The 23210-nt window shown below is 46.3% G+C and overlaps 3 protein-coding genes and 1 long non-coding RNA gene across 5 annotated transcripts; 1 reads left to right on the top strand and 3 right to left on the bottom strand.

Moving 5' to 3' along the window:
• The first annotated feature begins 544 nt into the window (after positions 1–544).
• Positions 545–2765, top strand: LOC120697877. The gene is made up of 5 exons (XR_005684605.1): positions 545–706; positions 794–953; positions 1071–1132; positions 1218–1450; positions 2472–2765. It is a non-coding gene; the product is annotated as an uncharacterized LOC120697877 (long non-coding RNA).
• A 477-nt stretch (positions 2766–3242) lies between these two features.
• Positions 3243–6742, bottom strand: LOC120697876. Of its 2 annotated transcripts, none has more exons than XM_039981247.1 (4): positions 6526–6742; positions 4536–4723; positions 3997–4249; positions 3243–3791 (listed from the first exon to the last, which is right to left on the bottom strand). In XM_039981247.1, exons 2-4 carry the CDS (start codon positions 4702–4704, stop codon positions 3512–3514), a joined length of 702 nt encoding a protein of 233 aa, XP_039837181.1. In that variant the 5' UTR covers positions 4705–4723; positions 6526–6742; the 3' UTR covers positions 3243–3511. The 2 variants fall into 2 exon arrangements, with proteins under 2 accessions (XP_039837181.1, XP_039837182.1); XM_039981248.1 differs by having other exon boundaries at positions 3692–3791; positions 3980–4249.
• A 1960-nt stretch (positions 6743–8702) lies between these two features.
• LOC120697874 (MACPF domain-containing protein NSL1-like) lies at positions 8703–11671 on the bottom strand. Its single transcript, XM_039981246.1, has 7 exons — positions 11191–11671; positions 10858–11096; positions 10552–10747; positions 10366–10434; positions 10074–10257; positions 9783–9949; positions 8703–9685 (listed from the first exon to the last, which is right to left on the bottom strand). The coding sequence occupies exons 1-7, from the start codon at positions 11452–11454 to the stop codon at positions 8981–8983; spliced, it is 1824 nt and encodes a 607-aa protein (XP_039837180.1). The 5' UTR covers positions 11455–11671; the 3' UTR covers positions 8703–8980.
• Positions 11672–12795: 1124 nt separating this feature from the next.
• Positions 12796–21262, bottom strand: LOC120700644. Its single transcript, XM_039984893.1, has 9 exons — positions 21127–21262; positions 20891–21008; positions 19140–19268; positions 18609–19046; positions 18473–18536; positions 17926–18065; positions 17513–17824; positions 16979–17269; positions 12796–15866 (listed from the first exon to the last, which is right to left on the bottom strand). Exons 1-9 carry the CDS (start codon positions 21144–21146, stop codon positions 13050–13052), a joined length of 4329 nt encoding a protein of 1442 aa, XP_039840827.1. The 5' UTR covers positions 21147–21262; the 3' UTR covers positions 12796–13049.
• Positions 21263–23210: the final 1948 nt, after the last annotated feature.

The following is a 23210-nucleotide window of genomic DNA, read 5'->3' as shown; positions in this document are numbered from 1 at the left end:
CACCAAACAATCAGCTTCTGAACGGGTAATGTGGGGTTCGAGCGAGCGCGACAACTGGAATTCGGCTAGTTGCCCTTGTTATCCTGTGACGCGACAGGGACACGTTTCTGGCAAACGCATGGACTTGTCGAAATCCTCCTAAGAGCAACTCCAATTGATTTTTTCCTTTTCTCTTTCTCATCGTATAGGGAAATTTTCTTTCTCAATTTCAATATATATGAAAAAATGCTCAAGCAAATTGATTTTTTCCCCTTTTTATATAGAAAGTGAGATGCAATGTCTCCCCTTTCTATTGGGAATTGGAGAGAAATTAGCAGGGATTGAGAAAAAATTAAGAAAAAAGGAGATGGAAAATCAATTTGCTGGAGTGGTTTTGTCAACATCAATTCTCTATATTGAGAAAAAGTAGAAAGGGGAAAGGGGAAGATCAATCTGTAGTTGCTCTAACGCCATAAAAAAAGGAAATCCTGTAACTACAGTAACCTGATTGGATAAAGTTTCAGCATATACAATCAGAGTCTGACAGGTCATGAGCTCTTATGTGGCGACCTCCAGTTGGTTCTTCTGAGGTTGGTACTAGTTGTTTCTTTTCCCTTCTTGAATCTTGAATTGCCTGGCAAAAGAAAAGAAAAGAACTATGAAGGTGAAAGGGAAAGGTGGTTGTGAAAGGCAGGCAAAGAGGATGTGGGGAAACCAAGCGAGAAAGGTGAAAGACTCTTCAACACTCATCTCAATTTAATTGTCTGCTTAGAAGAAATTGTCATGCTGATTAAAGAATCCATTGTGGAGGTAGTGGGATTGCAGTTGATCACTAAGTGGTGGCGGATTTGTGTTGGTTCTTGGTGCGACAGCAAGAACAAAGGTCATCTCTGTCCGTATCCTGATCCTGTTGAAGTTTCCCGCTTTGGTGGTCGGAGTGGGAAGGGCGAAACGAGGGTTTGGTGGCAGAGACGGTAATGAAATCGATCCTCATCTCGTATCAAACACCGTCTTGCCGACGCAAACCTTTTTCTCCGATTACTGGTGCTTAAGATCCTCGCTGATTCCCTGTCATGGTCGATTGGAACTAGGACTGGCGCTAACCGGAGTTTATTTCGGTTCTTGCGTGCTGACGACATAGGCAAGATAAGAGGTGAGTTCTCTTCCTACTGCTTGTCATGAATTCTTCGGAATTCATGCGATCTCCTCCTCGGCTCAACCATGTTTGCGGATTGCAGGGACGGTGTTCGTGGAATTGCCTCCTTGGGGGCGGCTGAGGAGGAGCAAGGATGACGATGCCGTGGGGAGTCGCGGTTTGCATCGTGGACATGGTGTGGGCGGTGCTCGCCGGCTGGGTGTCCACCTGCCTGTTAGTAGCCAATGAGGTCGCCCGCGCCATGCGCAATGGCGAGATCAGCCCATTTGTAGTCGGCTGAGTTGTTCGACGCAGTTGATTCATTCGTTCCTGCAGGTAGGTGATAATGCTTCTGAATTTCTCTGTGGTTTCTTGTGGTTTCCCGTCTGATGATACTTCTGAGTTCCGAAATTGGGAAACTGGCAGATCACAGTTCTTTCCTTTTGCAGTAGTTTGTGCTATGGAGTGTGCATATCTATTGTTGACAGCTCCTGTTGTTCATCCTGAAATTTTAAATATTTTTCTCAGTTTGGATTATCAATAGTACTAAAAAATGGCAGCAAAGATGTATGGGGGAACATTTCATTTTTGTTTTAGGTTTAAGTGAAGTAGACATCATGACTTTCTTTCACAAAAGAAACTTGATGTCAGGGTCATGTCTGGTCAGGATTTATCATACTGGAATTTTCTACATAATTTTAGCAGAATACTTCAATATGAGCAACTGTGGTTGGCGAGGACAAAAATAAGCAGTGCAGCTGGGAAATCCTCTATTGAGAGTACTGTCATTTATTCTTGTGTGATTAACTTATTATGCGCATTGGATGGGAATTAACATTTGGTTTTCACATTGGATAGTGACAAGTTTTCCAAATTATTTACGAGAGCTAGTTATAGGTAGCTACTAAGCTTCCTGGCTAACGAACACCGGATTTGGTTCCCTCAAAAAGAAAAACATGCTTTATTACTTGAAGTGTAAGGAACGGGAAAGCATCAGCCCACCTCTTGATCCATATTGTGTTCCAATCATCTCTTAAATTCTGTTCGGCCTAATGAAACACTGCACATTCGAATGATCTGACTTTCAGTGGAAGCAGCTGGAACAGCTACTCCTGAACATCACTAGTTTCAACGCATGTGCTGAAGCCATCTTTATATTTCTTACTGCACAACATTTCATGGTTTTTGGAATCGTGCACATTCTGTATGGCTGTGTGCCTGTGTGAAAAATGTCTTCAGATCAATTTTATCAACTGCTGTTTGCTGGAAATTACTGTTAACACAAAGACATTCTGTTTGTCTTTCCTTGTTGCAAGTTTTTGACTTTATCTAATGCTTTTTCCATCGTCCGTTGCAGGTAGTTCTTTTTTTCAGTCCATTACATTCGATGGCATTATACTGTACAGAGACCATAGATTGCATGGCTTCAGTCTTCAGAATTAGAGGATGATTTTCTTTTGTTTCGAGGATTTTTGAGTTGTGGTAATGTTGTAAAGTCTTTGCACTACCACATAAGAACAAACACACTATCTTTCAGTGGTATGGTTCAAGAGTTAGCCCTGTAAAATAATTCTGAATTGAAATTTCATATTTAATGTTCTGTATTCCTGCGGGATCTGAATGATCCGACAACACCATTTTTTTAAGGGTATGTCTGCATCTTTTTTTTTTCCTGATGGCATTATACTCTCTCCAATTCTCCAAACACACCAATGCATTGAAGCATGTACATCACACTGGATATATCGCCTACTTGGGTTCTGAAAGGACATCAATCATAAATCGGGAAACTGGGAGAATTTCTAAAGCCAATGTAACTAGTTCATTTGAAGATCCATGCTACGAATTTTATGTCCATTTTGGAAGAATTAAAAAGATCTCACAAGATGGTGTTGATCTCAAACATTGACGGCCAGTTGCTGTCAATTGTAATATTCAGTATAAGCAGACAAGTTGCGCTGCCAAATCCGTGAATGCTATCCGACAGTGAACAAATTATTGAGCACGTTTATTAACCTACGAACCACGTAATTAATAGGTTGCCATGCCAGCTCATCCAATACACAGATGTTGCCAAGTTGGACATGTTATTTGTGCCAGCCAAAGAAACATAATGCTCTTTTAGATGTTAAATTAATCATGTTAGGATAAAGGCTAGACTTCAACACCACAACTATGCAACGGAACTCTATATGAACTGCAGTCCATTCTGCACTGTTGATTTTCCATACAAACAAATTTCAAGTCACAGCAACAACCAACTAGCTGCCTCTTTAAGGGCAAAACCATTGTGTACAATTTCCTGTTTAGCAAACACGCACATCACTCCCTTCTTTGGCTTTTGTGGTGGTGACGATCGCGATGTTTGAATTTCTTCTTGTGTACTTTTCCTTATTTTTATCTCTTTCCCTTATCTTTTTTCTCTGATCTCCTTTTCTTTTCTTTCTTGCTCTGTGGTTCAGAGCTTGATTGCTTTCTATCCAACGCTTTATGCAAATAATCATCAGGAGACTTGGATCCCAAAAACGAAGGCTTCTCTGGGCCTTGCACTCGGCGTTCCCATTTTTCTTCCACCCGTATGTCAGGACTAGGCTCGTCTTTATGATGGAACAACAAATGAAGGTATGGACCAGGCTCGTCCATCCTAGAGCCAACAGCCCCACGTCCTCGCTTCACCCTAATAAAATAGCAACAAATTGCACATGTTACCAACAGTTGCAGAAAAGTAACACAAGCACCTATGAATAGAATAATGTGCTACTATCAGGAGGTGGACAGATTACATGCTTTTCATAAGATCACCAGAGTAAAAAGAATACTTAGTTACATGTCTCCATCTAGAAAAATGGAAAGAAAAGAAGATACCAAATATCATAACTGACCTTGACTGAAGAAATCTTTCAATTTCATCATCCCTCAGACCATCCTCCTGGTCTGAGTAGGAATTACTATAAGTGATCCCTTCTTGTTCAACCCTTGAGCTGGAGCTATGGTTTCTTGAGTCACTTTGACGCTTCTCACCTCTAGAGTCATCAAGATCTTTACTCTTGCTACTTCTGCTTTTCGTCTTTGACTCCAACTCAAGTTCTTTTTCCCTGGCACGCCACATTTCATTGACCTCCACAGCATGGTTTGCTGCAGGTCAGCCGCTTGTTTCAATACAGAAAAATGTATGAAAGAACTACTTGGTGTGATTTGAAGAAAAAAAATGTAACGAGTCCTCCACAGGAAGCAAGAGCAAAGTAGAGCTTTAAAAGGCCACATGATTGCAACTGTTTTATTGTTTTCTACTTTTTCTTCTTGAACGATTGCACACAGAAAAATATAGAAAAAGATTGACAAATGATTCAATAAACTCAAAATAAAGCTGCACCAATCAAGTAAATCACACAAGGGCATTTCAAAGGAGCACAATGCTAACCTTGCTGAACTCCCCGAACTGTAGCCATGAGGAACCGAGAGTTTGGACGATGCCTTACATTAGGCTTTCGAAGATATGCATGAACACCTTCCCTGTCAGCTTCTAACTGTAATCTCCGCGCCTCTTCAAGTAGTAAAGAAGCAAGACAATTCTCTGTCTCCAGATCCATAGTCTAAATCAAAGTTCAACTGGCAATCAAGAAATAAAATATTTAGTAATTAGAAATAAGATAATATCAAATGAAATAAACAGAAATATTAATGGCACATTACTTATGAGTTATATTTATGAAACATCAAAGTTCACTACATGTCCCATCCAATTAGAACTTGTTTGGATAATGGAAAACATTACATGCTTTGTTTGGTTAGAGAATAATCCCATCCAATACATGTGTATTCAGAGGGACTGGTAGGAAAATTTGTTGATTTTCCACTCAACTCCACATGTATTGTGAGGGAGTTGTGTTATCCAAACAAGGCCTAACCTTAAGAGATTAATACTGTCATATAGGTCACGCATGCTGCTTCATAGTCTGAATTGGAACACCACAGTTTTCCTTCTGTAACCCAATCAGCATGAAATCTAGCCCCAACATGCCCACAGAGAATTGTGGAAGCACAATTTGACATGTAAACTGCAGACACTTCTGTCTTTTTGCAGTACAATAATGATGATTACTAACTAAAGTGTCAAAATAATTTCTTACAGGGGTATTCATTGGACATCAGGACTAAATTTTATATCCCACGGATGAACTGCTAACATGTTTGATTAATGTTACAATGTATCAAGTCAGAAGCATTATGTGCATGGACCAAGTCCGACTGGATCTTCCATACCACAAGAACTGTGTGCTTACCACAAAAAAAAGTTCATTTTCTTATCACGTTTCAAAAATACTATAGTCTTCCATACCACAAGAACTGTGTGCTTACCACAAAAAAAAAGTTCATTTTCTTATCATGTTTCAAAAATACTATCTTCTCTTTTACTATAAGAGCTGGACTTCATGTTGAGCAGGAGTGATATTTGAAACACCCCAACTTGTAACTGGTACTGGTGGTGCTAGTTTGGGAAAGAAGTTTTTTTTTTAATCAAGCAACAAATTGCTGGAATAAATTAAGAAGGTAATAAGCAATTTTGCATGAAACAGGTCAACAATTATGGACAATTATGCAGATTTCACTCAACATAAACAAGACATTGAGAGAGAGAAAAATCCTACAGTGCACATTTTGCAATGAAGTATGAATTGATGCTTTCAGCCTTTTCAGGATTTGGTGAACAATGATAATAGATGCCAAGATCATTGTACCAGACTAGTAACGTTCGTGCCAATTGAGCAAGTTATCAGATGATTCAGGCGTAAGAACGTTATGCAGCCACGAGCACGCGAACAGGTGCCTAGCCGGATTGGTTAGGTGGCCTCAGTAGCACTCTTCAACTCCCAGCGAGAGCGAATTTCAGACTGAGGTAAAAAAAATCCCCTCGCCTGCCTACACGCCAAAGCACATGGAAACAAGTCCCAGCTCACCCTGGCCCCCTTTCACATGGGTTACGGTTGGGTTACAGCACCCCTATGCAAGGGTAGGGTAAGGGTGGGGCAGGGGTTCAAGGTTTTCTTGGACTGTATGAGAGGTCTTCTTGCCTTAATGCTCGGAGGGCAGCTTGCCACTTGCAGGTCGAGTTTTTTTTTAGCCACGAGCACAGCAGCACAAAACAAGCAGATCACTTTTGGTCTATCTCCACCCAAACATGGGCCGTGTGACCGTGGGGATCGAGTTGAATCCACAGATTTCTTTGCAAATTTACTAGCTTCTAACAGTAACCCTCCACCGCTCAACGTAGTAAAGGATTTCGCAACAAAGAATGCGGGTTGGATCAGCTAGATCTGAATTTGATCGCACAGAGGTGGCATCACAGAAAAGATCCCGCACAACAGGACGCAAGACCCGTCCAAACAACCAAGCAAGTTAGGGTTCCTTACCAAGTGCACAAGAAACCGACCCAAACTCCGAGGAACCCTCTCCCCGCGGCAGTCCACCAGCGCCGAGGAGGAGTAGGACGACGACGACAGGAGGAATCCCTTCCACTGTCGGCGGGGCAGGTGTCGTGCCCCCCTCCGGCGGAAGAAGGCCCGGAGGGACCCTTGGTCGGAGGACAGGGCTCGATGGGAGCGACCGCGCGAGCGGAAGGGAGGGTTTTTTTTAAGTATTTACAGATGACAATTATCAGTCTTAAAATAACATTTAGACTTTAACATTCTTATTTCGGGGCACTTACATTTTTACCATATTTGACTACATGGCACACTACGCGGTCTGACACGCTAGTGCTAGTTTGGACTTAAATAAAAAATGTAAGAGCCGCCAAATGAATCACACTTGATGTTGAGGAAACGCTCTCCCATCTATTCTTAGCCTGTCTTTTTGCACAAGTTTGCTGAATTAAACTTAATGTGATCTTTGTGGAAACTGACCCCTTTCTAGTTTTGGAAAAGATCAAGACTCGGCTTCAACTTCCATTTTACATGGATATCACCATTCTTTTTTCTGAAGCATTTGGATGCAAAGAAATTACTATATTTTCAAGGGAGTTTCACCATCTTCGGAAAAGGTGTCTTTAGAACTTCAGGAAAGAATTTACTCTTGTTATCCTCCGAGCAAAGGCGAGATGGAAAGATGTAATGTTGGAATGGATAGAAACACTTGTAATTGAGTTAATTTTCTTCATTTCTTTCTTTGTTTCCTGAGCTTCCTCTGTAAACACATTTTGGTTGCTTCTTTTATATTTATAATCAGTAGGGGAAACCCCTCCTGTTATATCAAAAAAACGTAGCCCGGAGAGCTGGTGGATGGAGGGAGCGAGTGGCCAAGCGAATCACTCTGTTCGCTTCAATCAGCCAATAATATTTTTCTCTCACACCAAGCACCAGTCACCAGTTACTAACCAGTCAGTAATACTTTTTTCTCACAATAAATCAGCACCAACCACCAGCCACGGTCAGCCGAACATAGTGAATATAACCCGAATGGCTGAATGCGTTTCAGATCCGGTTCCTATGCATGCAATTCGTAGGAGTATATCTCTCGATTGCCTTCTGTTATGTTCCAAAGACAAACCGGCCGGGCACATCCCACACCTCCGACATCTTTGGCTTCGGTATTTTTTTCTCCATAAAATATTTTAGTAATGTTATCTCGGTCTGTAGAGATCATAAACTATATGATGTTAATGCATGACATGTGTATCTCAAATGCAATAATCTATATCACCGGTCCATATAAGATTAAATTGGTATAAATACATATACAAATATCTTTGTTTGACTTTCTTTGTTTTCACCTAATCCCGTAAAGAACATAGCCTACGCATACACAAACTCATCTAAAAATTTGCTATTTGCTCATACAGACAAATGCTTCATAGGTCTTTTTCTAAAGGCGCTATTTCTTCACACACCTAGAACAATGATTTTACCTATATGATAACCAAAACATGTTTCGATGGCTGAAGAAAAAAATTAAATATTAACAACATATCAATATACCATGAAATTGTAACTATATTATTATTTTTCTTAACATTGATCATTCCACCTTTTGATTATTTATTTTTGTTGGATATTTTGTCTGAAGTTTCAATTTTAGATGGAATAATAGTGATGCTCAGGCACCAGGGCTAGTATATTTTAAGCCCTAGTGTGTATCCACATAGTAGTTCTCTTTTCTCTTTCCCTTTGTCCGATGACTTCTTGACATACCAATATATATACGAAGTAAATACAAATTAGCATGTACATCAGACCGTTAGATCTTTATAAAATTCAATGGTGTATATTTTTATTTTTTTTATTAAAGCAATGTGGTGGCTTCTTTTAACTCTACCGTATTATTGTATTAAGATAATAGATGCAAAATTATATTTTCAGGATAGGCTGCAGGTTTTGGAATTAGGATCTCATCGTGACGCTTGAATAAATGGCTGAACAACAAGAAATTTGCTAGTCACACAAATTAGATCAAAAGAAAAAAAAAGCAACCAACCAACACATCAAAATCGTCTTTTGATCTTGCAAATGCAATAAAGAGGTCCGTTTTCAAAACTCCAAAAAAGACTTAGACTATGACAACACCACAGTATTCAAAATCAGAAGGTTTGTTGAATCCTAAAACCCATCAGCTTTCGAAAACCAAAGAATTTTGCAAAACCGTATTATGTGTCCAATACTCTAAAAATACTTTGCATGCAAACAGAGCCCGGTTCTGTAGGCACTCTGTATGTTCTGTACAACTACAACATCTCTGTAAGCAGAATGCGCCGCCCTCTGCACCATTTACACCGCTCGGACGACTGAACTGCACGCTAAACACTAGGCAAACCGCAAACCATACACAAAAACAGAGAAGCCGAGGAGGCAGCGATCACCGGCAATGAAGCCGTCAGACGTCAGTGTCCTCCTGCACCGCGATGAGCAGCGAGTACTTGACCTTGAGCGCGACCTTGCCGCCCTCAACGCACAGCTTCGCGCCGGTGACCACCCAGTACCCCGGCTGGTCGTCGGGGCCCCTCATCACCTCGGTGGTGTCCACGTGCCTCGCCATCTTTTGCACCGGGAGCGGCACCGGCGGGCCCTTGGGGAATATGGCGGAGTTCACCTCCACCTTCTCCTCCTGCTCCGCGGCGGGCGGCGGCGCCTGCGCCAGGCCGCCGGACAGCGCCGCGCTGAGCCTCGCCGACAGCGAGCCGGACTTGCGGGGCACGGCGGAGGGCCCGTCCCACTCGGACCGCCGTATCCTCATGGCCGCGGCGCCCGAGAAGCCGAGCCGCAGGAAGAGCACCTTCTTGAGGCAGCAGGTGTCCCGCACCTCCAGCCACGCCCGGGTCACGATCGCCGCGCAGTCGCCGATCCGCGCGCCGCTATACTGCACCGGCGCCGTGCAGACGTGCGAGAGCAGCGGCGACCTGACGGTCTCGATGTAGTCGCGCTCGTTCACGGCCGCGTCCTCGGCCGACGCGGCCTCGCCGACCACCGTGATCGTGCTCGGCGTCACCGACAGGTGCTGCAGGTGGACGCCCAGCCGGTCGTTCCTCTTGCCTTCCAAGAAGAGCCTGATGCCGGTCACCGGCCGGTTGCCGGAATCGACCTGCATGATGATCTGGTTTGAGTTCCCCAAACAGGAATGGTGATCAAGGCGTCAGGTTGCGAACACGGCACAGGGGGATGCCGCGCTTGATGGCTACCTTGGCAGTGTTGACATGAAGCTTAGGGCCCATGAGGGTGAACTGAAGAGACGGCAAGCTGTTCTTCCTCCTCTGGAGGCAAAGGGGAAGCTCGCCGAACTCCGGTGCCCAGTGCCGCGGCACCTGGAACTCCAGAAACTGCTGGAGCTCCTCTATCGGCGGTTTGTCTGAATCCACAACACAAGCAGGAAATGGGCGGCCGATCAGGCATCTGAACTGAATCCCAAGCGAGCTCAGATCAGACTTACCGACAAAAGTGACAGTGCAATGCAACGCAGCAGAGACGCTTACATCTGAGGTAGAGATTCACCGCGTGGTTCAGGAACCCGCAGCCTCGAACGCCGGACAGCAGGGAGGTTATGGGCACGAACGACATCGAGATGACGTCCGGGTAGGCGGTGATCGTCGAGAGCCATCTGCCGTGGCCCTGGCCGCTGTCGACCCCGCCTCTTCTGATGTGGATGCAGACGACGTCCTGCCCAAATTTCAGCAGGGTTATTATCATTTCTGGCTGCTGGTGGCGCCATGCCATCGCATTGTGATCAGTAAAAAAAAATCGTTGGGAGAAGCAGCGCTTGCTTACATCCTTGTGGGACACGACGGGTGATCTGAACGTCTGCCAGGCAGCTGATCCGGGGCCGAAATTATGTCCCTGCAGCACACAACAAGACCTCTCTTCAATTCATTCGTTTCACACGCGGGCAGGTATGAACTCTCCAAATTCAATTCTTTGGAACGAAGTGCACGCGGGAGCAGAGAGAACGCTCACGTTTAGCCCGTGCGCTGCCGCTAATCTGTCGTCTCCGGCGCCGTCGTGGGAGAACTTGTCGTCGGCGAGCTTCTTGAGCCGGGCCTGCACGTCGCTCTGCGTCAGGCTGGAGCCCTTGAGCTGCTTGACGCACACCACGTCCTTGCCTCCCATCTTCACCCCGACGATGACGTGCGTGCCGTACTTGTCGATGAACCTGCAGTGATAGAGAGAGCGGCGAGACCGCGTCAGTTTTGCTTGCTCCGCGCATCGTCGCGGCCGCCGGCCGGGACGAGGGAGGGGGGACTGGGGAGTCGGAGCGCGTACTCGGCAAGCGCCGGGGGATCCCAGAAGGGCGGCAGGTCCTGCTTGACGCGGTCCTGCAGGGCGAGCTGCGCGCGCACGGCCTCGACGCTGTAGAGCTCGACGAAGCGGCCGTCGAAGCAGAGGCTCCGCGTGACGGCGGCGTCCCGGTGCCAGCACCCGCGGTAGTCGAACATGGCGTTGTAGGCGCCCGAGGGGATCTTCCCCGCCAGCGACAGCGACTGGTTCACCTGCTCCGACATCTGCGGCCGACCGCGACGACCACCGCACGCACACACCACTCGTCAGGGCTGAGACTCTGGGTCACTGGGAGCTCTGCTCAACTCAAGCACGAACCTGAGCGAAGGAGAGGACGTCGGAGCGGAACTGCGTGCGCTCGCCCTTGTCGGCGACGATCCCGGCGGGCACGCCGGCGACGACGGCCCCGCCGGGCAGGAGCAGCTCCCGCGCCGGCGCGGCGTCGACCTCCACCAGCCGCCCAGCCGGCTTGGCGCGGCCCAGGCGGAGGTCCCCCGTGAGGTCGTAGCCGCACCCGACCGCGCCCACGGCCGCATCCGCCGCGCCCTGCGCGGTCATCCGCGCGCCCAAGGCCCCCCTCATCGTCGCGCCCGCCCCTCTTCCTAGTTCGTCCTCCTCCTCTGCCCCCGCGCGGCGCGCTCTCCCGGCGTTATAAGCCGTTGCGAGGGAGGGAGACCGCGCCGCCACCCGGTACGGCACTATTCCATCGGCCTCGCCGCCCGGCGCGGTGTGGACTCGGCCGCGGAGCCCTGGTCGCCGTGTACTGGGAGTGTGTGTGGTGGCGTGGCGTGGTCAGCATGCCTGCGGGCCGCAGCCTGCAGGCGGCGATGGCGCGACAGCGACACGGCGCGCGCGCGGCCTTGGTCAAGGTCGCGGCCTCACGGCGCGGGTGGTGGGGCGCCATCCGGGTGGGGTTTCCCGGGGTGGGCACTGGGCAGGGCCGCAGGGGGACGCGTCAGTGGAGTGACGTGCGGTTTGGGGGTTGACTGGGTCCCGGGGGGGCCTCGTCGCTGTCGCCCTATCGCGGCGGGGCTCGCGCGAGCGCGAGGCGGCTAGGCTGGCTACGGGTCAAGCGACGCGGGGGACGGGCCAAAACGGGGTGCCGGGCACGAGGGTTTGGGCCTCTAGGGGGTTTCGCTTCGGCCGGGCAGATTGGCTGGAGCCCGCGCCGCGCCGTGGTGTGCGGGGGCGGGGAGCTCTCCGCCTGTGGAAGTGGTTATGACTTATGATTGACCAGTGTCATGTGGTGTCTTTTCTTTTTGTTTCAAACCGCATGTGGTGTTTGTTCCTAGAGAGCCCGCGGTCCTGTACCTGCACTGCTAGTCGTCTGCCCAGACTCAACTGAAATTCCAGTGAACTGCAAGTTTGGTTCCACGTGAATTGATCAGCCTACTGGAGTCAGCGAGACCATCTGGAAACGACCGTGGCGTTACCTTGCCCCCTCCTGCTTCGCTGGTCGGTCATGCGAGTTCCTTCTTCTGACCTTGGGAAGTCCCATGGTCTGCCGCCGTGTCATCACAGGTAGATATTCTCTAGCGCTTCGCAACGTTCAAATCAGACCGGAGCTTGCTTTACGCGTATGAAGTTGCGCCCGCCGAACTTTCGGGGAGGGTGGGCAATGCGAGTCACGCTCGATTAAGGACGCTAGTGTTGCGCCGTGCAACAACGATGGCAAAACATAAGTGTGTGTGCCACCAAGGACCATCTCCGATCAGGCCACAAATGAGGATTTTCCACCACGGACCAGCACATCTCATCAAGCTTACACACAGGAAATGAACTGAAACAATAGAAACACAAACATAGACCCAACTTGAACTATATTTTGAAGGAATGCGGTAAAAACCCAACCCAATTGATCTGATGCGCAAACTAACAGGCGGATTAACATCCCAGATAGAGAGATGCTGACACATGTGAATATAGAGCAACTTGCAACAGAGTAAAAGCATCCTGAACCTGAATTAAGGCCCGAAACTTGCACAATTTGTGTATCATCTTTCGTATACATGCACGTAACTTTTGCTGCAAACAAGCACATTTGTAAAACAAACATCAACTGGAACAGCTATTTCTTCGTCTGCATGTAAAAATCCCTCTATAGTTCTTTTGCAACAATGATGTAAAGCTTGTCGAGAACCGACTGTAAAAACCATTTCGAATCAACTAAGCTTTTCTTAAGAACTGACTGTGGACACCATTTCATATTCCCTTGTCTTTCTGTTCTTAGAACAAAGGAAGAAAGCACCTCCAAGCCGCTGCTGAAAGAAGAGAACCACTGACAGTAGTATTGCTCCACAAGGTATCACAATGTCCCATGCGAGGCTGAAGAGATCATCATGAGGGCTCGCATACACGTAAGATGGTCTCAAGCTGGGCACAAAATGCTTTCTCCTGAACACGTCGTACACATGAGGCAGAGCACGGATCATGGTGCTTCCGATGTAAAACCCTGGGGAAAGGGCTCTAACCTTGGAATCTGTGAAAGCATTTATGATCACTTGAGGGAGCAAGAACCCATCGAGTATTAATCCACCATAAGACACAAGGTCCTCCCAGAATGCATGTCCAACTGGCTTGATCTGGACAACCTGCCTTAGCATTCTTCGGCTGTGGTTAAACCTCATGTGAACAACCCAAGTAATAACTCCCCCAATAATGTACAGTGGCAAGCATATCCAGAGTACTTTCCTCTCGGCAGCCCATGACTCAGCTTTGCTTACATCCACAGATCGTGCAGACCATGCCAGCTGAAGAAGTCGCAACTGCAGCAGAAATGTTATCATGGTAATGATTCGTACCATGACTTCATTCACCTCAAGCCAACCACCGCCTGCAAGCGGGAAGGTCTGTTTGTTGCTGTTCTTGAAGAGAGCCTCAAAGTTCAGTACAAGAGGGATCATGTAACCCAAAGCCAGAACAACAAGCATCGTGATTGACATGGCAGGAAGCGCTTCAGGGACCTTGTTGACATGAAAAAGCTGCACAGCAATGAAGATGCATGCCAGTGTCATAGAGATCAAGGCCATGGTGCTTTCTAAGTCCATTCTCCATATTGATTCATCCACTTTGTCTGGGTACATCCCATATGAAGCAATGTCCAGAGTTTCAAAGAAAAGAGGGTCAGTCTTCTTCCTCAAGCTTCTGATAGTCCCCTTCACATGCTGTGCTACTTTTGCATCCAAAGAAGAAAACTGAGCAGTCACTAGAATTTCACAATCTGATGAAACGTTAAGCACTCGACAAGCAATCATGCAAAGGGAGCCTGTCTTAGTATCGTAAACACCCTCTGCAGAGATATGTCGACGATGGAATGATTCTAGAGACCAATTCCCAACATAGTATATGTCGTAACTGACATTAATCAGTCTCTGCTTCATCTCGGTTGTCACATGATGAGAAAAGGGATCTGGAACCACCAAGGAGTTACCATCAAACAACTTTGACCCAATTGTGATGGGCGATGCATATCCAGAACCACCTCCTTTCTGCACAAAAAAACGGAACACCAAGTCTCGGTATGAACTGCTATCTGGGAACTTTCCTTTCCTGTTCTTGTTCAATCCATACTTCTCATAGTGCTTCATAGCCTCATCCACCTTAGTGTAATTATACTTCAAACCAGCAAGATTGCCCCTGTAGTAGTGAGTGGTTAAACTAGAACCTGCAGCAATGGCTTCACCACTTTTCAGACTCGTATTCCAGACCAGACCAGCAGCAAAGCTCCGTTGCTGTAACGACCACACTGCTGGGAACCAGAAGCTCATCCCAATTCCACACTCACCCACTGCCAAATCCGCACGGGATGGTCCCGGATTCACCACATGACACCCTTTGAGGCAAAGCCGGCTTCTCTGCCGATCCCAGAACCCATCCGCCACAACCGCCTTCTCACCCAGCATGAACCTTGATACCTCTGTCTGGTTAGTGAATGCCACATAAGCACGGACGGCACCATCATCCTTGCATTGCAGCCGGTTGACATACATGTACCTTTGGTGGAGCCCCAGTGAGGATGCGGTAGACTCACTGCCGCTCCGGTAGTCCAACCTGAACGGCCGTTTGAGCGTTGAACTGAGGTGAGCACACGAGAAATTCCTACCCTCGAACACCTGTAGCGCGTCGAGCCTCCCTGCAGGTGGCGGTGGGCAGGAGGCGCTCTCCGCGTACGCGTATCCCTCCTCGGCGTAGGCGACGAGTGAGACGGTCTCCATGGGGCTGATGGTGGCGACGCTCTCGAGGCGGCCGGTGACGAAGGACCGCGTCAGGTTGGCGGGGTTGGGGAAGCCGAGGCGGAGCACGACGGGGAGGAAGTGCACGGGCTTTCCGTCGGCGGCGCGGCCGGAGCCAGTGCCGACCATGCAGAGCTCGCCAGAGGCCGTCGAGTAGTAGCCCTCCAGGCCGAAGATGACGGAGCCGCGCGGCCCCGTGAAGCGCGGGAGACGCGGGCGGAAGTGGCGCGCCTGGCCGTCGTACTCGAAGAGGTTGCGGCCGAAGAGGCCGTAGTGGGGCAGGCGGCGGCCCCCGGAGACGCCGAGCGTGGCGGAGACGTGGAGGAGCGAGGCGTTGGCGGTGCGGGCGACGGAGGAGGGGAGGAGCGAGAAGGACCGCGGCTGGGAGGAGGTTTCGGGGCCGAAGACGTTGTCCCCGCCGGAGAAGTAGCCAGTGGAGAGCTGGAGGGTGGGGAGGGCGGGGCCGCCGCCCGCGGGGAGGTCGGAAGCCGCGGGGAGGCCGGGGCAGTGGCGGGGGTAGGAGAACGTCGACACGGAGGTATCTCCGGCGGCGGCGGAGATCAGGAGCAGGATGATGAGGGGGAGGGCAAGGCGCGGGTGGTGGGTAGGGTTCGCGCGCGGTGGCGCCATTGGGGACTGGGAGGCGGAGATGGAGCGGGGAGTGAGATCTCGCCTCCTCCCCTCGCCCATCTGGTTTTGGGGAAGGGAATGAGACGACGACGGGGAGGACGGAGGAGACGAGGAAGGCTTGACCTCGGAGGTTTAAGCTATCGGTGGGTTAGATTAGATGGGATTTTTTTTCCTCTCTCATTTTGTTCAGGTCTTGTTATGGAATCCATTGGTGTGGTGTGATCTGATCATTTTTCGGTCGATCTGCGTGTCTGGTGACAATAAAGTTGGTGGGGGTAGTAATTGGATCCGCCCGTAACAATATTTTTCTCTTATGTAGCTTCAGCACTAGTCTCCAACTACTAACTAGCAAATATTATTTTTCTCTCGTACCACTCCAGCACCAGCCACCAGCACAGTGAACAGAGTGGTACTCTGTTCAGCAGCCCATCTGGTGGCACAGTCATGGAGCGTGCCGAGTTCAGCAGCAAAAGAAAAATGGAGGAAAAAAGAGGCGTGAAACAAATGTCCATTTTCGTGATTCAGTACGGGGGTAGTGCGAACAAACCAAACTAGCCCCTAGTAAAATGACTCGATTGCAAACGGCGGCTCGAGGTTACGAGCTACCCCCGTTAGAAAGCACCGGCGGGATCGGGAACACCGGCGGTAGGTTAGGTGAGCCGCTCGTCTGGTGCACCCGGGTCACGGTGGAGAGCAGAACGAGCGCGGCACCGTCTGGGAGCGTTCTTCTTCCAAATTTCGAAAAAGTTAAATCTAAGGACAGCATTCGTTTCCTTTTCTGGATGCAACTGCCTCAGATTTGAGAGCCCCCAGCAGAATGTACGGAAGCATACAAAGCCGCTAAACCCAAAGGGATCACGGCCAGGCGATTATACCAAAGCATCATCGTCCAATGGGCAGATACAGTAGTCGGCACACCGGGCCGGAGATCCCAAGAACGAATCAGGCAGGGTCGACCAGACAAACCTCATTTCGATTGCCAATCATATATGAACACAAGCCGCGGACGAGGGCGCCGCAGGTAAATACCCTTGCGGGCCATAGCTACAGTAAAATACTTTCCCCCTGCACGCGCGGATATGTCACTTAGGTTTTACCAGAAGAAGATCTAGACAGGGATATCTACATACACGACCTACAGGAATCAGTTAGATGCTCCGGCATCACTTTGACACGGCTCCTATCAGGTTGAAAATAGGAGCGGTAGCTTAAATGGCAAAATTATTTGCGCCGACTCTGCCTTATAGCCTCAGTGTGGTGTCCGCTGCCACTGTGGAAGGCCCAGGTCCTGCCTTCTCGTTGAGGAATTTGTCAGTGTCTGCACCCTTCACGGTGAACTCCATCAGAAGTTCCTCAAACAGTCTCTTCAGCGATTGCTTAAACCTCACTGAGCAGCTCTTGTCACCTTCATCCACATCCTGCACTCCATCCCCAGCAAGGCATCCGACCTGGGCACCTTCCAGGTAGGCTCTGCATGCCACAAGGATGTTGCGCCCATACTTGCGGAAATGGCCAGCAACAAAATCCTCGAAATTCTGCAGAAAATACATTCACATCAATTTTTTGCAATTATTAAGGTTGTATTCGATATTCGATAAGCATAGATGACTAAACATAGTTTTGTATAGAGAAGGTACTATATTTCAAGTTAAATTGTCAAGTCCCATACTCACATGGCAATTGACGACTTGCCATGGTTGCATTGGTTTCCAAAAGTTCAGGATCATTACAGAAACAAAAGTACTCTTCCAATAACTGGGACAAGAACAGAGGCATACCTTCGGTGGATTTCGAAGAGAATACAGCATCGTCCTGCATGATAGAAGGAATGTATCTTCATTGTATGTCAGGGATTTCTTCTCCCCATGAGCTGTGTTAGCTTGCATAGCATAACCAGGCTCATTAAAATAAGGTTTGGCATTCAAAACCAAAGCCTGAATGGAGATCAAAACCTGCAGCATAGTTGAATTGGATGGATTCCATTTCTCACATCCACTGCCACTCCAGGTGTTTAGAAGGCTAAGGCACACCTTCCCACAAGCATACAAGTTTGGATTAAGCCGCAGACCACCAGCACGGTAATTCACCATCTGTAGAAAATCAACTAATCAATACAAGATTCTTAAAGCAAACTGAAGAAACGAGGAAAATAATTGATGGAGATAAGCTGCTTCAGTCAAGATAATCTTACTGGTGGTACATTTGGATATTGTGGAGGAAAGTAAATGTCAACGAAGAAGAGCCCATCATGGTAAGGAGTGCCAGCTGGTCCCATAATGACAGCTCTAAGCAGGTCCATTCTATCCTCATATGCCCTCACAAATATAGTATCTGGTTCAATTTGAAGAAAAGGCCCAGTTAAATCTTTCTCAAAACGTAAGAGAGGCTAAATTATAACCATTATTGGTCCTTAAGATTTAAGAATAGAGTACCTTCCAAGTACTAAAAACAGTAAGCACATGTCATACTAACAAAGGCATGGTGCTAGTGGCAGAACCAGGTGGGTAGCACTATAGACCAAGGACTACCCTAAGTTTGAGATTTTCTCTTAGACTAGTTAATAATTTAATAAATTTCCGTACATATGTAGAATTTGTAAAACACATGTACTGATTAAGGCTTCCTAGATTAAAATCTTGGCTCCACTACTGCATGGTTCATCAAGAGTCATATTGATGAAGAAGACTAGTACAACCAGCGTTCATAAAACCAGAGTATAGAAAGCACAAGGTACCTACCTGGCAAATCTTTTTTTAGGACTTTCCACTCGTGCTGAATACATTTCGCCCAGTCTTTTGATGGCTGTTGAAAGAACTTTAGCACCGAACTAAATTAGGGCAACGAGGGATAGAGAGGGCATGTAAAAAATCTTACCTTTTTTACCACCTGGACCTTTCTTAACTCTGGCTTAGAATAATAATGATCACTATGATCATCAACAGTATCGAACTGCTTAAATGCCTTGTATTTTTCTTCTATTTGAGCATCCATGATCTTAGTTGGTTTGGACTTATTTGCAATCTCAGTCTTCTGCATCCACGGTATGGAAGGCTCCACACAAGGAGGAATACCCAAGTTATCAAACTTGGAAGACAAACTATAGTTATGCTCACTCTCAACAAGTGAAGCATCATAACCGTCATCTTCGTACTCATCTTCATCATAAGCATAGTCTTCATCAAATCCTTCATAAGGGTAGTCATCAGAATAGTTGTAAACTGCATCGTCTTGAGACATTTTCAGGTCAACCCATGGATTGGCATATTTTGAAGCATATGTGCTTGGGCCAGGAATTTCATGAACCAGACTACTCTGAATTTGTTTACAAAGAAGAAAATCTGTCAGAAAATGACATGGTACGGAAGCAAATAGTATGACAAAGCGAAAAGATATGAGGGAATTAACCTTGCCATGCTTTGCCCAATCCGGGTATACAACAGTTTGCTTATTCTTGTCCGCTGATGTTTTATCACCAACAATCATAACTCCATCAGGGTCATCATCATCAATTTCAATCACTTCATGAGGTACAACCTATAACTCAGAAGAAAACGCATCAGACTAGTTTCCAGAACTTCAATCCTCTTTTGGTACAGTATAATTGTAAAAAATGCTCAGAAGCTATTTATTTGCCATACCAAATACTCTAAAAAGAGCTGAATGCCAAAACAGTATAATTCAGAAGAAAATGCAGCAATGAGAATATTTTCCAGAACTGCAATCAGCATTCTTTTGGTACAGTGTAACTGTAACATAAAAGCTGCTCAGAAGCTATTTACCATACCAAATACTCTAAAGAGTTATGTGTCAAATAACAGCATATATATAATTCTGACATTCACACTGCGTACCTAAAATAGGGAACTAATATGCCAAGCATAATGATAAATGAAAATAGTAAACCATCAGAACAAAGAGATGATAACAGAAAAGGAAATCCAGCAGCGAACAACTTCCAACTATATGCACTCGACAATGCCACTGTCATCACTCGCCCATGTGTTGTTGATCACACCATGCATAATATATTAATATATGATATGTATAGGACAGAATCCCTATTATTCAGCACTCAGCAGATAAAACAGAAAGGCACAAAATGGTGGAAACCCAAATGAGGGCCCTGCATAAATTCCCACATAGGTTGTCCTCTAGATATTATCTTTTTTTTCCCGACGGGTGTTCCAGAGCAGGTAAAACTGGGGGGGAAAGGTAGGGGGTAAAGGGCCTAACAATTTAACCTAAATAATTTAAGGGTCAGGCTCATATTTTATATATTTGAGCTAATAATAATTATGGACAGATTGGATTGTGAAGGGGGCATTAGGGCCACGATCCATTACTACCCATAACTCTGACATGAGGAACCGAGGAACCTCTGTGATATGCAGAAAATACATATGGTATACCGATGGATGACCAGGGCTGTCATAAGTTCAAAAAAAAAGAACATGGACATGGTAGATGAAACAAAGATGCAAGGGGAAGCAAGAACTTATTTTGTTCTAGGGAATTCAAGAAGCTGACCTAGTTTGAGGAAGTTTAATAGACTTGTGTATACTTGAAGTTATGATATAATTCTGCTTTCCCATGCTGATTGTCTCCAAAGTTCCGATTCCTCAGAAATCGTTCAGGAAGTTGGCAAGGTTTTTTATTTATTTATTTTGCTAGAGAATGGACAGCAAAACTTTTAACTCCGCCAGTTCAAAGGTCGGCTACCAGTTCATCAATAAGATGATCATCAAATAAAAAGCTAAACATAGATTCCACATTTCATTCAAACATGACACATGCAAGAATTATTAACTCTTTGGTAATCAGATAATCACCCAGCCTTATCAGAACCTATTACTTCCCTAGCACAATCAAAGAAAACCAACTACTCAACCCGACCAATTTCAAGGAATCTAGACAAATAGACTCAATTCTGCGCCACCTGAGATGTTCATTTAGACTCAATTCTGCGCCACCTGAGATGTTCATTTTTATTGAACATCGGAGAAGGATAACATAACCAACCGTTTCTCCCAGTATAATCCGGCTGCAAGCACAAAACCGCACCAACCATCCACACGCACCGCAATTCCTAATCCCGAAACAACAATACCAACATAACCACGCACAGTGAACAAAGGGGGAGGCAATTTCAACATCACCTGGCTCCGCTTCCTCTTATTGTGGCCCGTGGCCCACCCCCCGGCCGCGGCGGCCGCCGGGGACACCTCAACCACGTCGGGATCATCGAACGATGAGCTGCCCGCGCAGAGATAACTCCTGTAACGGGTACAAGATTCAAGATTCACCGGACCAACCAAATCCGCATTAGAATTGACGCAAGGGCGAAGCCGAACGAAGAGAGCGGCAAAATAGATCGGCGCCGGGGGCGACTCACTTGGAGGCGTGGGTCGCCATCGGGGGGCGCAGCAATGCGATCGCCGCCAATCCCCGGCGCCGCCGGCCGCCGTTAGGGTTCCGGCGAGGTTGGTGGCGGGGGGGGGGGGGGGCGGGGGGGGGGGGGGGGGGGAGGTGGATGAGTGCGGCGTAGACTGAGCAGAAGCGAAATTTATCCACAACATTTTGGAGAAATGCGAAAAGGCGGTTTGGATTTTTGGGCTTTACAAAGGCCCGGGGCGCAGTGGGGCCCCGATCATAGGCTCTCTCTCTCTCTCCCTCTCTCTCTGGGCTTTTTTTTATGAAAATAAATCTCTCTCCGCTTTCTGCATTCTTGTTCAGGCAATCAGCTCGCACGTGGGATTCTGTTTCAGTATTTTCTATGGTAGTTTTTTAAAAAAAATGTATTTTCTATGGACCCGATGAACCTGAGAGGCTGGTTGTGGGCCTGGGCTACTCACGTGCGTGTCGGGTTAATAGACTAGCAAAGTAGAAATGCGAAAAGGCGGTTTGGATTTTTCGAAATATACTGTACTACCACGTGTTATGATTTATGAATAAATTTCTAAGAGTTGATGAAACACCTGTCCATAATATAAAGTTTCATCTTTGTTATTTCTTAGGATGTCATAACATTTAGTTGCTATTAAGGGTGGCAATTTGTTTTTTCAAAAAATTCAGTTTCTAGAAAATAGGAACCGATCGGCTTCAAAAAAAATTCAAAAACCGAATATTCCGGTTCTCGGTTATTTCAGTTCAATTTCGGTTCTAACCGAACTTTTTTACCAAAAGCTAAGACAACAAGAAAAATATACATGTTCTATAGCAAATTTGGACAATACTTCCTCTATTTTAGAGAATAAAAATTGAGAAGGGAACAATAACAATATAGCAAGAGAAATACATAACAATTGAAGTATGATACATCACACATAGACTAAATATACTCTTACAAAATGCAAAGTTTATATATTCGGTTAATTCGGTTACCTGAGAGTAGGAACTGATTTTTTTGGTTATTTCGGTTCCATGATTTCTGGAACCGAATTTTTCGGTTTTGGTTTTTTTTTGTTATTTCGCTTCGATTTTCGGTTCTCGGTTAATTATGGCTACCCTGAGTTGCGATTTACTAACTACGGATGGTAGGTTCAACCTATTTCATTATCTTGAAAATAGTGTGGATTAGCTGTCATGTACTCATGGACCCTGGTACACATGATTTAAATGTATAATAAAAAACTATACCATAAGTACGAAGTCAAAAGTAGTTAAGGATTAAATGTCCTTTGTTTCAAGCTTGCCAAGTGGATTAAAAAAAGATAATAACTTAATTGCAGTCAGCTGTAATTTTGTTTGTACGTACGCATCCTTCGTATCCATCGCTTTGCACATCAAATAGACTAACCACACCATGTGGAATCGCCTGGTACTTCCACACTGAATTCTGATCCAGTGACCGCGGCTCAAGTGAGTGGGGAAGTTTTATCTCCCACAACGAGACATGCAACCAATTTTAAAATTTAAAAAGTGATAGTTTTTGAACCAGTCATCAAATTCAAATTCTAACTACACAAGACGTCACTTGCTTACTTAGAATAGATAGATACCAATATAAACTATTAAAATGCTGGATTAACTTGGTAGAGTTTCCTATCACTGGTCATGCAATAAACATCCACCTACCCTAACATAATTATTTGCCATCATCCTCTAATCACACCATCCAATCTATGTATCAACATCAATATCCACTTAAATGAACTCAGGCGAGTCAAACAATATTTTGTAAAGACATAAGCAACTTTTGCAAAAGTTATAAGCAAATTAGAATACACTAAATGTATTTTTCTCACATAAAAAATGTATTATTGAAACATGGTGGTGTGGAATCTTATTTTGAAGCTCTTATTCAAATGAGCACAACCGTGTCACCGAATTTTAATTTGGACGCTCAGTTTTGAAATAATTACAATCTTTTGTGTGTTGAAACTGCGTGCATGCACGTACCTATTCATTCTTCCTCTTTTTTCACGTATGCATGCATGTGCTGATATCATTTGTCCTTTTTCTTTTCTCTATGCCCCT

This window comes from Panicum virgatum, chromosome 3K (genome assembly GCF_016808335.1).
Source record: "Panicum virgatum strain AP13 chromosome 3K, P.virgatum_v5, whole genome shotgun sequence".
Lineage (NCBI taxonomy): Eukaryota > Viridiplantae > Streptophyta > Magnoliopsida > Poales > Poaceae > Panicum > Panicum virgatum.
This window is presented reverse-complemented; position numbering and strand designations above follow the sequence as displayed.